This window comes from Cyprinodon tularosa, unplaced genomic scaffold (assembly GCF_016077235.1).
Source record: "Cyprinodon tularosa strain WSP-4 unplaced genomic scaffold, ASM1607723v1 ctg738, whole genome shotgun sequence".
Lineage (NCBI taxonomy): Eukaryota > Metazoa > Chordata > Actinopteri > Cyprinodontiformes > Cyprinodontidae > Cyprinodon > Cyprinodon tularosa.
In genome coordinates, this window is record NW_024039494.1 from 4355 (window position 1) to 20155 (window position 15801).

General features: G+C 54.6%; 1 protein-coding gene across 1 annotated transcript in view; it reads left to right on the forward strand.

Moving 5' to 3' along the window:
• The first annotated feature begins 2043 nt into the window (after positions 1 to 2043).
• The window catches only part of mlphb (melanophilin b), a 35900-nt gene continuing 22142 nt past the window's right edge, over positions 2044 to 15801 (forward strand). The window contains exons 1-3 of the mRNA XM_038269762.1: positions 2044 to 2178; positions 4947 to 5084; positions 14340 to 14561. Coding sequence (XP_038125690.1) covers positions 4960 to 5084; positions 14340 to 14561 — 347 coding nt within the window. The 5' untranslated portion in view covers positions 2044 to 2178; positions 4947 to 4959. The remainder of the gene's footprint in view (positions 2179 to 4946; positions 5085 to 14339; positions 14562 to 15801) is intronic.

The following is a 15801-nucleotide window of genomic DNA, read 5'->3' on the forward strand; positions in this document are numbered from 1 at the left end:
GCACCACGCCGCCCTGCTGCGACACGCCGCCATGCTGCACCACGCCGCCCTGCTGCGACACGCCGCCATGCTGCACCACGCCGCCCTGCTGCACCACGCCGCCCTGCTGCGACACGCCGCCATGCTGCACCACGCCGCCCTGCTGCACCACGCCGCCCTGCTGCGACACGCCGCCATGCTGCACCACGCCGCCCTGCTGCACCACGCCGCCCTGCTGCGACACGCCGCCATGCTGCACCACGCCGCCCTGCTGCACCACGCCGCCATGCTGCGACACGCCGCCATGCTGCACCACGCCGCCCTGCTGCGACACGCCGCCATGCTGCACCACGCCGCCCTGCTGCACCACGCCGCCCTGCTGCGACACGCCGCCCTGCTGCGACACGCCGCCATGCTGCACCACGCCGCCCTGCTGCACCACGCCGCCCTGCTGCGACACGCCGCCATGCTGCGACACGCCGCCATGCTGCACCACGCCGCCCTGCTGCGACACGCCGCCATGCTGCGACACGCCGCCCTGCTGCGACACGCCGCCCTGCTGCGACACGCCGCCATGCTGCACCACGCCGCCCTGCTGCGACACGCCGCCCTGCTGCGACACGCCGCCATGCTGCACCACGCCGCCCTGCTGCGACACGCCGCCATGCTGAACCACGCCGCCCTGCTGCGACACGCCGCCCTGCTGCGACACGCCGCCATGCTGCACCACGCCGCCCTGCTGCACCACGCCGCCATGCTGCACCACGCCGCCCTGCTGCACCACGCCGCCCTGCTGCGACACGCCGCCCTGCTGCACCACGCCGCCCTGCTGCGACACGCCGCCATGCTGCGACACGCCGCCCTGCTGCACCACGCCGCCATGCTGCACCACGCCGCCCTGCTGCGACACGCCGCCCTGCTGCACCACGCCGCCCTGCTGCGACACGCCGCCCTGCTGCGACACGCCGCCATGCTGCACCACGCCGCCCTGCTGCGACACGCCGCCATGCTGCACCACGCCGCCCTGCTGCGACACGCCGCCATGCTGCACCACGCCGCCCTGCTGCGACACGCCGCCCTGCTGCGACACGCCGCCATGCTGCACCACGCCGCCCTGCTGCACCACGCCGCCATGCTGCACCACGCCGCCCTGCTGCACCACGCCGCCATGCTGCACCACGCCGCCCTGCTGCGACACGCCGCCCTGCTGCGACACGCCGCCATGCTGCACCACGCCGCCATGCTGCACCACGCCGCCCTGCTGCACCACGCCGCCATGCTGCACCACGCCGCCCTGCTGCGACACGCCGCCATGCTGCACCACGCCGCCCTGCTGCGACACGCCGCCCTGCTGCGACACGCCGCCCTGCTGCGACACGCCGCCATGCTGCACCACGCCGCCCTGCTGCGACACGCCGCCCTGCTGCGACACGCCGCCCTGCTGCGACACGCCGCCCTGCTGCACCACGCCGCCATGCTGCACCACGCCGCCCTGCTGCGACACGCCGCCCTGCTGCACCACGCCGCCCTGCTGCGACACGCCGCCCTGCTGCACCACGCCGCCCTGCTGCGACACGCCGCCCTGCTGCGACACGCCGCCCTGCTGCGACACGCCGCCATGCTGCACCACGCCGCCCTGCTGCGACACGCCGCCCTGCTGCGACACGCCGCCCTGCTGCGACACGCCGCCATGCTGCACCACGCCGCCCTGCTGCGACACGCCGCCCTGCTGCACCACGCCGCCCTGCTGCGACACGCCGCCCTGCTGCGACACGCCGCCCTGCTGCGACACGCCGCCCTGCTGCACCACGCCGCCCTGCTGCACCACGCCGCCCTGCTGCGACACGCCGCCCTGCTGCACCACGCCGCCCTGCTGCGACACGCCGCCCTGCTGCACCACGCCGCCCTGCTGCACCACGCCGCCATGCTGCACCACGCCGCCCTGCTGCACCACGCCGCCATGCTGCACCCAGTCATGTGACTGTGGGGGTTTTGCTCAGTAATGAATCACATTGCAGAGGTCAGGTGAGACACAGACTGACCTTTAGAAGATCAGACGGAGGGGGGGGCGGGACTTGGCAGAGTTCCCTCCTCCTGGTTAACAGGACATGTGATCAGTTTTCCAGTCGTCTCCCTGCTTTGCCCTGCAGTCAGTCCCATCTGCTCCAGGAGGAATCAGTCTGCAGACGCCCAGCCAAGGTGAGCAAACTCTACGTCTGTCTTTCTACGTCTTCTAGCTCCTTAGAGGTGATGATGTCATTTACCGTCTGTCTGTGGATTTCTATGATTGCTCTATTGTGGGATTAGTTTGATCTGTGAACAGACTGAGCCGTAGAGGAGGTGCAGGATCCAAGCAGCTGCTCAGCTCAGCCCCCCCTCCAACTCATCCTGAAGCCTCTTTCTCTACTTTATGATAAGTTACAGGATAAAACCCACTTCCTGTGGTTCATTGAACACAAAGCTTTGCTCCGTTTACCTGCTTCCACCTCCTAAGCAAACACCTGCAGAGCTGCTTTACCTGGATTACCTGGAACGCTGGATTCAAGGCTTCCTGACCAGAAGTAGAAGGTTCTGGAACATCAGACTCTCCATGTAGCAGAGGAAGGTTGCATCATCCTGAGCAGATTATAAAACTGGACCACGTGAGGTTTTTTTGGTTGGGCTCAATTTAACGGAGACGTGATTAAGATCTTCCAGCAATGAGACGGTTGAACGGCGCCAAACAGGAGCAGGGTCACATGACAGCGAGGGGGATCCACATCAAAGACTTCCTGATCAGGTCTGAAGCCCATTGATCATTTATAGAGCAGCATGTGAGGCAGCGTGACCCTGATCCAGCAGCCTGTAGGACCACCCTCACACCATCACAGCATCTCTATCAGGACCAGCTCTGAACTTTAACTAGGCCGCTGCAGCTGGTTCTCAGAGGTTCTGTCTCTATTGTAGCATCTCATCACTGAAGACAGAGAAGCTAATAGAGATCAGAGCAGAATGGGTCAGCTCCAGGTCCTTCATAGATTCATTACATCTAGAAAGGCTGAAACTGATGATTGAGGATCAGAAACCTCCCAGATATCAGGGTTAACCTCCCTGCTGTTAAAGCTAAGGTCTGATGCTACGTTCACACCTAAAGCAGCAGGAGCAGCAGAAACACTTCATTTCTGATGTTGTTCCAGTTTAGTTCTGACGCGCGGCTGAAGCATCTTTGCTGCTCTAGCTGCGCGGTGGTAAAGTGGGTCTGATGCGCGGTGGGCGGAGCTACTCTATCCTTTCTCTGCCTGGAACAATGGCGGCTATATTAGCTGTGATCAGCGGGTAGAAAGTAGTTAGAATCTATGTTGAAGTGAGAAAGTCCTCCTGAAAACATGGTCTGTGCAGTCAGTTCATCCAGATTACCATCCTGCCTTCAAAGATTATTTCTCTGTGGGAGCCGCTCAGACCCCCACATACCGGCGCTGCGCTGTCACTGGGAATCCCCAGCAGCAGCTGCCTCAGGCCCGCTCGCCTCTCCAGGGTTTTCCCCTCCTGTTGGTGGCGGCTGGAAGTAGATGTTAGCGTTTTTCAGGTCTGTGCTACAAACTGCAGGCAGCAGGATAATAAAAGCCAACATATTCTGCCGGCAGGTTTCTACATTTGAAGGTAATGTAGGCGTTAATAAACTGTTTCAGAGGAGTGATCATAGCGCTCTGCATCAGCAGTGCTGCGTCTGACTCACTGCCAGTAGATGTTAGCATCATGCACCTCAGATGCTCTGAAGCTCATGCGGCGCTGCTCCTGCTCCTCCTGCTGCTCCGGCTGCTCCTGCTCCTGCTGCTTGCAGTCTGAGCGTAGCATTAGTTGAGTAGATTGTCTGTCTGCTCCACAGTGGTGCCTCCATGTTTGATTTAAACTAATCTGCTGCATTAATAGAAACTCTTTCTTCTTTTCAAATCTTATTTTCCATCCGCTGAGTCTGCCTCTATAAACAGGACGCCTTAGTTTAACTTATTCTTACAAACTATAACGATTGTTTTTGCAAATGTTATAAGTTGAATAAATCTACTTTGCAGAGTGTTCATTCCACCTTAGATGTTTATGTTTGCATGTGCATGTTTTATATTTATTTTTATCTAATCTTTGTGTCAGGATTTGTTTGTGGAAGATTGACCCAAAGCAGAGGCAGGAAGGCAGAGGTGAATTATAAGTTGATTTAATAATGAATAACTGAATAAACCAAACAAACAGGCAACCAAGAATCCAAAAATCCTAAGATGAAAAAAAAGTCCAAAGAAAAACAAGAAACCAGAAGTAAAAAAAAATTCAAAGATCTAAAAAATTGAAAAACATAAGTCAAGTCAAAGGTTACCCCCCCAAAAAAAACATGGAGTCATCAGGGGAATTACTGTAAGCAGGAAGACTCAGATAGACGAGGTAAGATGAGGCCCCAGCAAACAGGAAGTGAAGAGGGAGAGCATTAAAAGGAGACTGAGACAAAGGGAGGGCTAATGGGAGGATTGGGGACAAGTGAGGGCAGAGCAGGAGAGGAAAAGAGCCGGGAAAAAAGGAGACCACAAGAGGGCAGCAGAGGGGAACAAATGAAGAACCTAGAAGACTAGAAATAACTAGAAAACACAAGAAAATAATAAATAAACCACAAAGAATATAAAACAGAAACCTAACAGGACCCCCCCACTAAAGGGTGGATACCAGACCCCCAAAAATATTCAGGAAAAAACAAAAACACAACCCTGCCAGGGTGGGCGGAGGCCGAGGGGCTGGCCTCCAGACTGTTGTTTGGTCAAGTCAGGAGACCAAAGCGCTTTATAAGTGCAGGCCATTTACCATGGGGGGGGGGGGTAGACACAACCAGAGGGAGCTTAAAGGATTGATGAAGCGATGCGTTCATGTGTCCTTTCAGCTCGGTCCCTAACCTCTTCGTTTCTCTCTAAATGCTCCTGATTGACGCTCATTTCCCGTCTCATTTCCAGGTGACCAGCCATCATGCTCGCCGCCGCAGCGGGGGGGAAGCTGGACCTGTCCCAGCTCACAGACCAGGAGGCCAGGCATGTGTGGGAGGTGGTCCAGAGAGACTTTGACCTGCGGAGGAAGGAGGAGGACCGCCTCGGGTAACACTCATTCATTGGTTCCCAGCTGCTGCCATGGTAACGGTACCGAACCAGGGACAGGTGCCAGCAGAGGGACAGAGGCGGGACACGCCGTCCTCCTGACCTCCGTTATTTGTTTCTGTCTCTCTGCTGCTACTTTCGGCTCTGCTCCTTAAATATGTGCAGATCTTCCATATAAAACGCTTCGCTCCTCAGAGCTGCAAACCAAATATGCAGCTTCGCAAAACGAAATGCGTTGTTTTCCGTTCCAGCGTCACATAAAACTACAGGAGCCAAAAGCTTTTCCTTCGTTTCTCACCGTTCAAAGACTGAAGCATCAGGAGAAACTTTCCCAGCATTCAAATCAGCTGCAGCTTCTGCAGCGAGGAGGCTCCTTCACCTCCTTCACCTCCCAAAGCTTTTAAAGCTCAGATAGAAGAACCTGGAGAAGATGGAGGCCAGAGGTTCCTCAGGGGAGAACCGACCTCACTGGTCCAACTGGTCTCCACCCTCATCAGCCTCCAGCCTGGATCCAATTCATCTGCTCAGAACCGGGTCTGATGGTTCTGCACGACCTCCAATCCATCAGATCAGACATTTTAAATATTGGAAGATTATTCTGAGTCGTTTTCACATAGATGAACATTAATAGATGTAACTGAGTTCTATGGAGGATAATGCTGGTGAAGATCCTCACTCATCCAGGTTATCAACGCTATCGCTGAGGTGTCCATTTTGGACAGAGAGGATAAGTGCTTTGAAAGGGGCATGAAGGAAAAACCCAACCATCAAAACAGAGGGGGGGGGCTTTTAAAATGCAGCCATAGAGTTTTGGTTCCTCTCTCTGATGGCGGTCTGAGGCGTCTCTCACAGCTGTAACGCTCCCTGACCCCACACCTGAACACGCCGTTCCTCGGCTTTTTTTTTCTAGCTTTTATATCGTCATTCCACGTCACAGTACAGAGCAATAAAATCCACTCTCTGCATTTAACCCGTCCCCTTGCTCAGGGACCCAGAGTGGCAGTCTGTGGCAGTGGGGCTCAAACTCAGAGCCCCACTGCGGGTCAGCCGCTCAGCCGAATGGAAGGTAGCGATCAGTGGGGTGACAGATGGCGCAGCCAGATCGCTCTCATGTCCACATCCTTGCTAATCGATGGTTTATGGTTAGGAGACACGTCCTGATGGAAGGATGTCCTGGAGAACGTCCCAGACTGCACCTGCAGAGAGGCAACGATGGGCCGCGGGGTCACAGTTGGGGTTATGGGGGGGGGGGGGGGGGGGGGGGGTTGGGGATGAATGCTTCCTCAGCGGGGTGTAGGTCAGACTCAGGAGCAGAGACATGTGGTTGGAGCAGAGCAGAGCCTGTCGATGGTAGACGTGTTTGTGCATCAGATACTCAGTCCTCCCCCCCTGGCTGCTTCTAGGGCCTATAGCCCCCCTGGCTGCTTCTAGAGCATTTAGCCCCCCTGGCTGCTTCTAGAGCATTTAGCCCCCCTGGCTGCTTCTAGGGCCTATAGCCCCCCTGGCTGCTTCTAGGGCCTATAGCCCCCCAGGCTGCTTCTAGAGCATTTAGCCCCCCTGGCTGCTTCTAGGGCCTATAGCCCCCCTGGCTGCTTCTAGGGCCTTTAGCCCCCCTGGCTGCTTCTAGAGCATTTAGCCCCCCTGGCTGCTTCTAGGGCCTATAGCCCCCCTGGCTGCTTCTAGAGCATTTAGCCCCCCTGGCTCCTTCTAGGGCCTATAGCCCCCCTGGCTGCTTCTAGAGCCTATAGCCCCCCTGGCTGCTTCTAGGGCCTTTAGCCCCCCTGGCTGCTTCTAGGACCTTTAGCCCCCCAGGCTGCTTCTAGGGCCTATAGCCCCCCTGGCTGCTTCTAGGGCCTTTAGCCCCCCTGGCTGCTTCTAGAGCATTTAGCCCCCCTGGCTGCTTCTAGGGCCTTTAGCCCCCCTGGCTGCTTCTAGGGCCTATAGCCCCCCTGGCTGCTTCTAGAGCCTATAGCCCCCCTGGCTGCTTCTAGGGCCTATAGCCCCCCTGGCTGCTTCTAGAGCCTTTAGCCCCCCTGGCTGCTTCTAGGGCCTATAGCCCCCCTGGCTGCTTCTAGAGCCTATAGCCCCCCTGGCTGCTTCTAGGGCCTATAGCCCCCCTGGCTGCTTCTAGAGCCTTTAGCCCACCTGGCTGCTTCTAGGGCCTATAGCCCCCCTGGCTGCTTCTAGAGCCTTTAGCCCCCCTGGCTGCTTCTAGGGCCTATAGCCCCCCTGGCTGCTTCTAGGGCCTTTAGCCCCCCTGGCTGCTTCTAGGGCCTATAGCCCCCCTGGCTGCTTCTAGAGCCTATAGCCCCCCTGGCTGCTTCTAGGGCCTATAGCCCCCCTGGCTGCTTCTAGGGCCTTTAGCCCCCCTGGCTGCTTCTAGGGCCTTTAGCCCCCCTGGCTGCTTCTAGAGCCTATAGCCCCCCTGGCTGCTTCTAGGGCCTATAGCCCCCCTGGCTGCTTCTAGAGCCTTTAGCCCCCCTGGCTGCTTCTAGGGCCTATAGCCCCCCTGGCTGCTTCTAGAGCCTTTAGCCCCCCTGGCTGCTTCTAGGGCCTATAGCCCCCCCTTGCTGCTTCTAGAGCATTTAGCCCCCCTGGCTGCTTCTAGGGCCTATAGCCCCCCTGGCTGCTTCTAGAGCATTTAGCCCCCCTGGCTGCTTCTAGGGCCTATAGCCCCCCTGGCTGCTTCTAGAGCCTATAGCCCCCCTGGCTGCTTCTAGGGCCTTCAGCCCCCCTGGGTGCTTCTAGGGCCTTCAGCCCCCCTGGCTGCTTCTAGGGCCTTTAGCCCCCATGGCTGCTTCTAGGGCCTATAGTCCCCCTGGCTGCTTCTAGGGCCTTTAGCCCCCCTGGCTGCTTCTAGGGCCTATAGCCCCCTGGCTGCTTCTAGGGCCTTTAGCCCCCCTGGCTGCTTCTAGGGCCTATAGTGCCCCTGGCTGCTTCTAGGGCCTTTAGCCCCCCTGGCTGCTTCTAGGGCCTATAGCCCCCCTGGCTGCTTCTAGAGCCTATAGCCCCCCTGGCTGCTTCTAGGGCCTATAGCCCCCCTGGCTGCTTCTAGGGCCTATAGCCCCCCTGGCTGCTTCTAGAGCCTATAGCCCCCCTGGCTGCTTCTAGGGCCTTTAGCCCCCCTGGCTGCTTCTAGAGCCTATAGCCCCCCTGGCTGCTTCTAGGGCCTTTAGCCCCCCTGGCTGCTTCTAGGGCCTATAGCCCCCCTGGCTGCTTCTAGGGCCTTTAGCCCCCCTGGCTGCTTCTAGAGCCTATAGCCCCCCTGGCTGCTTCTAGGGCCTTTAGCCCCCCTGGCTGCTTCTAGGCCCTATAGCCCACCTGGCTGCTTCTAGGGCCTTTAGCCCCCCTGGCTGCTTCTAGGGCCTATAGCCCCCCTGGCTGCTTCTAGGGCCTATAGACCCCCAGGCTGCTTCTAGAGCCTTTAGCCCCCCTGGCTGCTTTTAGGGCCTATAGCCCCCCTGGCTGCTTCTAGAGCCTTTAGCCCCCCTGGCTGCTTCTAGGGCCTATAGACCCCCAGGCTCCTTCTAGAGCCTTTAGTCCCCCTGGCTGCTTCTAGGGCCTATAGCCCCCCTGGCTGCTTCTAGAGCCTTTATCCCCCCTGGCTGCTTCTAGGGCCTTTAGCCCCCCTGGCTGCTTCTAGGGCCTATAGCCCCCCTGGCTGCTTCTAGAGCATTTAGCCCCCCTGGCTGTTTCTAGGGCCTATAGCCCCCCTGGTTGCTTCTAGAGCATTTAGCCCCCCTGGCTGCTTCTAGGGCCTATAGCCCCCCTGGCTGCTTCTAGAGCCTATAGCCCCCCTGGCTGCTTCTAGGGCCTTTAGCCCCCCTGGCTGCTTCTAGGGCCTATAGCCCCCCTGGCTGCTTCTAGAGCCTATAGCCCCCCTGGCTGCTTCTAGGGCCTTTAGCCCCCCTGGCTGCTTCTAGGGCCTATAGCCCCCCTGGCTGCTTCTAGAGCCTTTAGCCCCCCTGGCTGCTTCTAGGGCCTATAGCCCCCCTGGCTGCTTCTAGGGCCTTTAGCCCCCCTGGCTGCTTCTAGGGCCTATAGCCCCCCTGGCTGCTTTTAGAGCCTTTAGCCCCCCTAGCTGCTTCTAGGGCCTTCAGCCCCCCTGGCTGCTTCTAGAGCCTATAGCCCCCCTGGCTGCTTCTAGAGCCTATAGCCCCCCTGGCTGCTTCTAGGGCCTTTAGCCCCCCTGGCTGCTTCTAGGGCCTATAGCCCCCCTGGCTGCTTCTAGGGCCTTTAGCCCCCCTGGCTGCTTCTAGGGCCTATAGTCCCCCTGGCTGCTTCTAGGGCCTATAGCCCCCCTGGCTGCTTCTAGAGCCTTTAGCCCCCCTGGCTGCTTCTAGAGCCTTTAGCCCCCCTGGCTGCTTCTAGGGCCTAAAGCCCCCCTGGCTGCTTCTAGGGCCTATAGCCCCCCTGGCTGCTTCTAGGGCCTATAGTCCCCCTGGCTGCTTCTAGGGCCTATAGCCCCCTGGCTGCTTCTAGAGCCTTTAGCCCCCCTGGCTGCTTCTAGGGCCTATAGCCCCCCTGGCTGCTTCTAGGGCCTATAGCCCCCTGGCTGCTTCTAGAGCCTTTAGCCCCCCTGGCTGCTTCTAGGGCCTATAGCCCCCCTGGCTGCTTCTAGGGCCTATAGCCCCCTGGCTGCTTCTAGAGCCTTTAGCCCCCCTGGCTGCTTCTAGGGCCTATAGCCCCCCTGGCTGCTTCTAGGGCCTATAGCCCCCCTGGCTGCTTCTAGGGCCTTTAGCCCCCCTGGCTGCTTCTAGGGCCTATAGCCCCCTGGCTGCTTCTAGAGCCTTTAGCCCCCCTTGCTGCTTCTAGGGCCTATAGCCCCCCTGGCTGCTTCTAGGGCCTATAGCCCCCTGGCTGCTTCTAGGGCCTTTAGCCCCCCTGGCTGCTTCTAGGGCCTATAGTCCCCCTGGCTGCTTCTAGGGCCTTTAGCCCCCCTGGCTGCTTCTAGGGCCTATAGTCCCCCTGGCTGCTTCTAGGGCCTTTAGCCCCCCTGGCTGCGTCTAGGGCCTATAGTCCCCCTGGCTGCTTCTAGGGCCTTTAGCCCCCCTGGCTGCTTCTAGGGCCTATAGTCCCCCTGGCTGCTTCTAGGGCCTTTAGCCCCCCTGGCTGCGTCTAGGGCCTATAGTCCCCCTGGCTGCTTCTAGGGCCTATAGCCCCCCTGGCTGCTTCTAGGGCCTATAGCCCCCTGGCTGCTTCTAGGGCCTTTAGCCCCCCTGGCTGCTTCTAGGGCCTATAGTCCCCCTGGCTGCTTCTAGGGCCTTTAGCCCCCCTGGCTGCTTCTAGGGCCTATAGTCCCCCTGGCTGCTTCTAGGGCCTTTAGCCCCCCTGGCTGCGTCTAGGGCCTATAGTCCCCCTGGCTGCTTCTAGGGCCTATAGTCCCCCTGGCTGCTTCTAGGGCCTTTAGCCCCCCTGGCTGCTTCTAGAGCCTATAGCCCCCCTGGCTGCTTCTAGGGCCTTTAGCCCCCCTGGCTGCTTCTAGAGCCTATAGCCCCCTGGCTGCTTCTAGGGCCTTTAGCCCCCCTGGCTGCTTCTAGGGCCTATAGCCCCCCTGGCTGCTTCTAGAGCATTTAGCCCCCCTGGCTGCTTCTAGGGCCTTTAGCCCCCCTGGCTGCTTCTAGAGCCTATAGCCCCCCTGGCTGCTTCTAGGGCCTTTAGCCCCCCTGGCTGCTTCTAGAGCCTATAGCCCCCCTGGCTGCTTCTAGGGCCTTTAGCCCCCCTGGCTGCTTCTAGAGCCTTTAGCCCCCCTGGCTGCTTCTAGGGCCTTTAGCCCCCCTGGCTGCTTCTAGAGCCTTTAGCCCCCCTGGCTGCTTCTAGGGCCTTTAGCCCCCCTGGCTGGATGGCTGCAGCCAGGTCTCAGTGAACAACAGTCCAAACCAGCCTATTTACTTCCAGCTGGGCTTTATCTCCTCCATCTGGTTTACGAGGGAAATGGAGATGATAATGCTGGGCAGCGATGGTTGGTGTGGAGGCGCCTCCAGAGCTGGACAAGGATCCAGGCTTTTACTTCATTCCCTGCGTCTCCTCCTCTTTCTGTCCACAGGGCTGAGTACCCACCGGGGGTTTGGTGTCCGGGTTATCTCTGGCGGTATGTTGGTAAAGTCTTCGGATACATGCTGTTAGCTTCATAATCCTAACTATCTTTAGAGTTAAAGTAAATAAAGAGAAAGTGCCTCAGTAAGGAGAATGTAGACTCCGCCCCTTCCTTAATGAACCGCACCAACATTCCGCCAAGACCATCATGGATCTGGCTGATGTTTGACCCAAGAAGAGTCCAAACAGGAAATTACCTCAGTAGTCTTCTAGAACCTGCTTCAGTCAGAAGGTTCCCTTTATCTGCAGGGAGTCGCAGGAAAATGGCAGAAACCTTCCAACCTTGATTAAAAAGCTTCTCCTGACGATCAGACACCTGGTTTAAAGTCCTCGTCCTGCTGAGGAGTCATCATGGCGCCCATCTGTGACGGCCGAGGCGTTGCAAAGAGCACATGTGTTCCTGAAACCCTGAAGAGGAACCCTGACTCCAGATTCACGGCATTAACTCTTTATTAGGATAGAAAATATTCAACCAAAGCTGCTTTTAAAGCACACAGTGTTCAAGCAGAAGCAGCTGTTTCTGCAGAAGGTTCCAGAATCCTGAAGGAGCCGTATATCCCGGCGATGCAGGCCGGATTCAAACGGCGTGCTCTATTCAAAAGGCTCCTCCCATCCTGCAGGAGATGTTTCTTATTGAAACCTTTTCTCAGGCTCCACCCAAGCAGAGACATTTGGGACTTGTTATCTGGTTTGTTCCTGAGCTCAGAGCGCTGAGGGAGGCTTTAACGTCTCCAACAATCAGAACCAGTTTCCTTTCAACTCTGCTGAGGAAAACATTCTGACTCAATAAAGTCATTTATTACAAAAATGGAGGAAATACCAACAGAATCTGCCTCCTTCTGCAGACTAAACCCAACAGCTCATTATCTCCCTGCTTTAAGTGTTTGCTTTCTCCAGGGCTGTTTAACCTTTAACTGGATAGATTGTTCATGTTTCTATACCACTGGCTTTACACATACACTATATTGCCAAAAGTATTTGCTCACCCATCCAAATTATTGGAATCAGGTGTTCCAATCACTTCCATGGCCACAGGTGTATAAATTCAAGCACCTAGGCATGCAGACTGTTTTTACAAACATTTGTGAAAGAATGGGTCGCTCTCAGGAGCTCAGTGAATTCCAGCGTGGAACTGTGATAGGATGCCACCTGTGCAACAAATCCAGTCGTGAAATTTCCCCGCTCCTAAATATTCCACAGTCAACTGTCAGCTGTATTATAAGAAAATGGAAGTGTTTGGGAACGACAGCAACTCAGCCACGAAGTGGTAGGCCACGTAAACTGACGGAGCGGGGTCAGCGGATGCTGACGCGCATAGTGCGAAGAGGTCGCCAACTTTCTGCAGAGTCAATCACTACAGACCTCCAAACTTCATGTGGCCTTCAGATTAGCTCAAGAACAGTGCGCAGAGAGCTTCATGGAATGGGTTTCCATGGTCGAGCAGCTGCATCCAAGCCATACATCACCAAGTGCAATGCAAAGCGTCGGATGCGGTGGTGTAAAGCACGCCGCCACTGGACTCTAGAGCAGTGGAGACGCGTTCTCTGGAGTGACGAATCGCGCTTCTCCATCTGGCAATCTGATGGACGGGTCTGGGTTTGGCGGTTGCCAGGAGAACGGTACTTGTCTGACTGCATTGTGCCAAGTGTAAAGTTTGGTGGAGGGGGGATTATGGTGTGAGGTTGTTTTTCAGGAGCTGGGCTTGGCCCCTTAGTTCCAGTGAAAGGAACTCTGAATGCTTCAGCATACCAAGACATTTTGGACAATTCCATGCTCCCAACTTTGTGGGAACAGTTTGGAGCTGGCCCCTTCCTCTTCCAACATGACTGTGCACCAGTGCACAAAGCAAGGTCCATAAAGACATGGATGATAGAGTCTGGTGTGGATGAACTTGACTGGCCTGCACAGAGTCCTGACCTCAACCCGATAGAACACCTTTGGGATGAATTAGAGCGGAGACTGAGAGCCAGGGCTTCTCGTCCAACATCAGTGTGCGACCTCACAAATGCGCTTCTGGAAGAATGGTCAAAAATTCCCATAAACACACTCCTAAACCTTGTGGACAGCCTTCCCAGAAGAGTTGAAGCTGTTCTAGCTGCAAAGGGTGGACCGACGTCATATTGAACCCTATGGATTAGGAACGGGATGTCACTTAAGCTCATATGTGAGTCAAGGCAGGTGAGCAAATACTTTTGGCAATATAGTGTACTTCTAAAGCTATAAATAAACACGGTGATGAACAGCAGGAATGTTTCAGTGTCCACCTTTGCTCTAGTTTACTAAGAATCAGTTTAAATCTGATTTAAACAGCAACAAGCCTCCAGTTAGTCTCTAATTCCTGTAAGTTTGGTGGATCTGTGGAAGCTGATAAACCCTGAGGCGCCTCACTCCCTGGTTTATCTGTCAGCCTGAAATAAACCCAGACTAAACATCTTTTAACAGACTTTGTTAATATATTCACCCATATTTCAGACATATTTATTCAAGATGATTTTTTAAAAAATGTATCTAGTAGATCCAAAAAAGTTAAAAACAATCGACTGGACTTTGTTTCCAAGTTTGAAGACGTTTCTCTTCCATCCAAGAAAATTTTTCTATCCTAAACGTTAGAAATAGCGTTTAGTTCCAGGTTTTATCCAGCAGCCCAGAGGTCACAGGTTAGATTGGATCCGGATCCACCTGCTGGCTAATCAGACCCAACCTGATTTAAAACATTTATAAGTTACCGCATGTTGTCCTGCAGTGTCTAATTTCACCTGCTCCTCTTCTCCTGTTAATACGGTAAAGCCCTGGGGAGCGTCCAGCTCCAGGCTACACGTGATCCAAATGAGCCAATGAGCTGTCAGTCTGGGTTGCTGCAGCCGAACGACCCCCATTCCAAAGGGGGGGACCCGTTCATCCGTTTCTATTTGCATGTTTTCTAAACTAAAACCAGGCTTTGTTGGGCTGCTGGATAAAACCTGGAACTAAACGCTATTTCTGACATTTTGGATTGAAAAATCTTCCTGAATGGAAGAGAAACGTCTTCAGACTTGGAAACAAAGTCCAGAGGATTGGTTTTAACTTTTTGGACTGACTCTGACCTGGATGACTGAGAATGTAAAGCAAACATGAATGTAAAGCAAACAAGTTTGTTTAGTTTTTTTCCTTGTTTTCCAGTGAACTAAAGAGTAAGATAGAGAGAGAAGACACGAAGCGAGAGCTGCTGGGGACTCGGAGCAGCCTGACCGAGTCTTACTGCATTCGCTGTCTGGAGCCCTTCAAGTTCCTGGTCAGCATCAAACGCCAGTGTTTGGACTGCCGTCTGCACGTCTGCAAGTCCTGCAGCCGCCTCAGTAAGAGGGAGCAAGGCTGGGTGTGCGAGCCCTGCCACATGGCCAGGTGGGACCTCCATACGACCAGCTGAGCGGGAAAAACTGAAACTGATCATGTTTCCAATTTCCTGAGTTTCCCTGAGATAGCACGAGGCGCAGGAAGACTTTCTGTTATGGTTGGACCTCTGAGACGGTTTGGTTTGCAAACGTTTCCATTCTCTGGTTTCAGTTGAACTCAGAGGAGAAGCTGAGTTTAACTGAAACATTTGGCCTTCTGGGTTCTGTTCACGGTCCAACTAAAGACCAGAACCTGTCTGCTACTCACAGATCTATGTTGATAATCTCTAACTGGGAAACTAGTTTACTTTATTAGAGATTTTATTCCAGAAATAAAAACCTCCCTCCAACAAAAGGCCAAACATAGTTAGCTTTAACTTAAAGAACGAACCATATTCTGCATCTTTAGGCAGAAAACTAAGATAGATTCATTAGTTTCCTTTAGCAATAGTTTCAGGGGTTTTTAAAACGGCTAAAAAGCTAAAACAAAAGAATTATAGCGGTTAGCTTAGCCTATATGCTTTATTGGTGATAGATTTTATTAGCTTTATAAGGCTATCTGTTTAATATAGCTAACCTGTTGCTAAACTGCTAATAGGAGATAGCATCGTCAATCACCCGCTCCGTCCCGCGTGAGCAGATATACAGCCAGGTTTCCATAATTATGGTTCTAAAATTCCTTATTTTTATCCTTAACGCACTATAGAATGCTAATAGACATCTTTAAAATGTTTTATGACTTTTGTGAGACAATTTTGCTGCTTTTTCCATTTTCTCCGTTAAACAGCTTCTCTGATGTCATCATGGGTCACGATCAGAGCAGCAAATCTGATTAAATCATGGTTATCTGCTTTTTAGTTGTTTCTTTCTTTAGATTACGTACTATATAGCATAAGATGGCCGCTCACACTGAGCCTGGTTCTGCTGGAGGTTTCTTCCTGTTAAAAGGGAGTTTTTCCTCTCCACTGTCGCTACAAGCATGCTTAGTGTGGGGGATTGTATTTGAGTCAATGAGTCAATGCAATCAACTGGTTTTCCTTAGATAGAAAACTTTGTATCAATTTGATCTGGTTGAACTGTAAAGTGCCTTGAGATGACATGTGTTGTGAATTTGGCGCTATATAAATAAACTGAATTGAATTGAATTGAATTGAATAAGGTTAACAGGAAAGGAAAACATAAAACTCAAAAAGACTAGATTTAAATCCAAAGCTGATAAAGTTAGCTCCTGGAAGTAGCGTAGCATCATT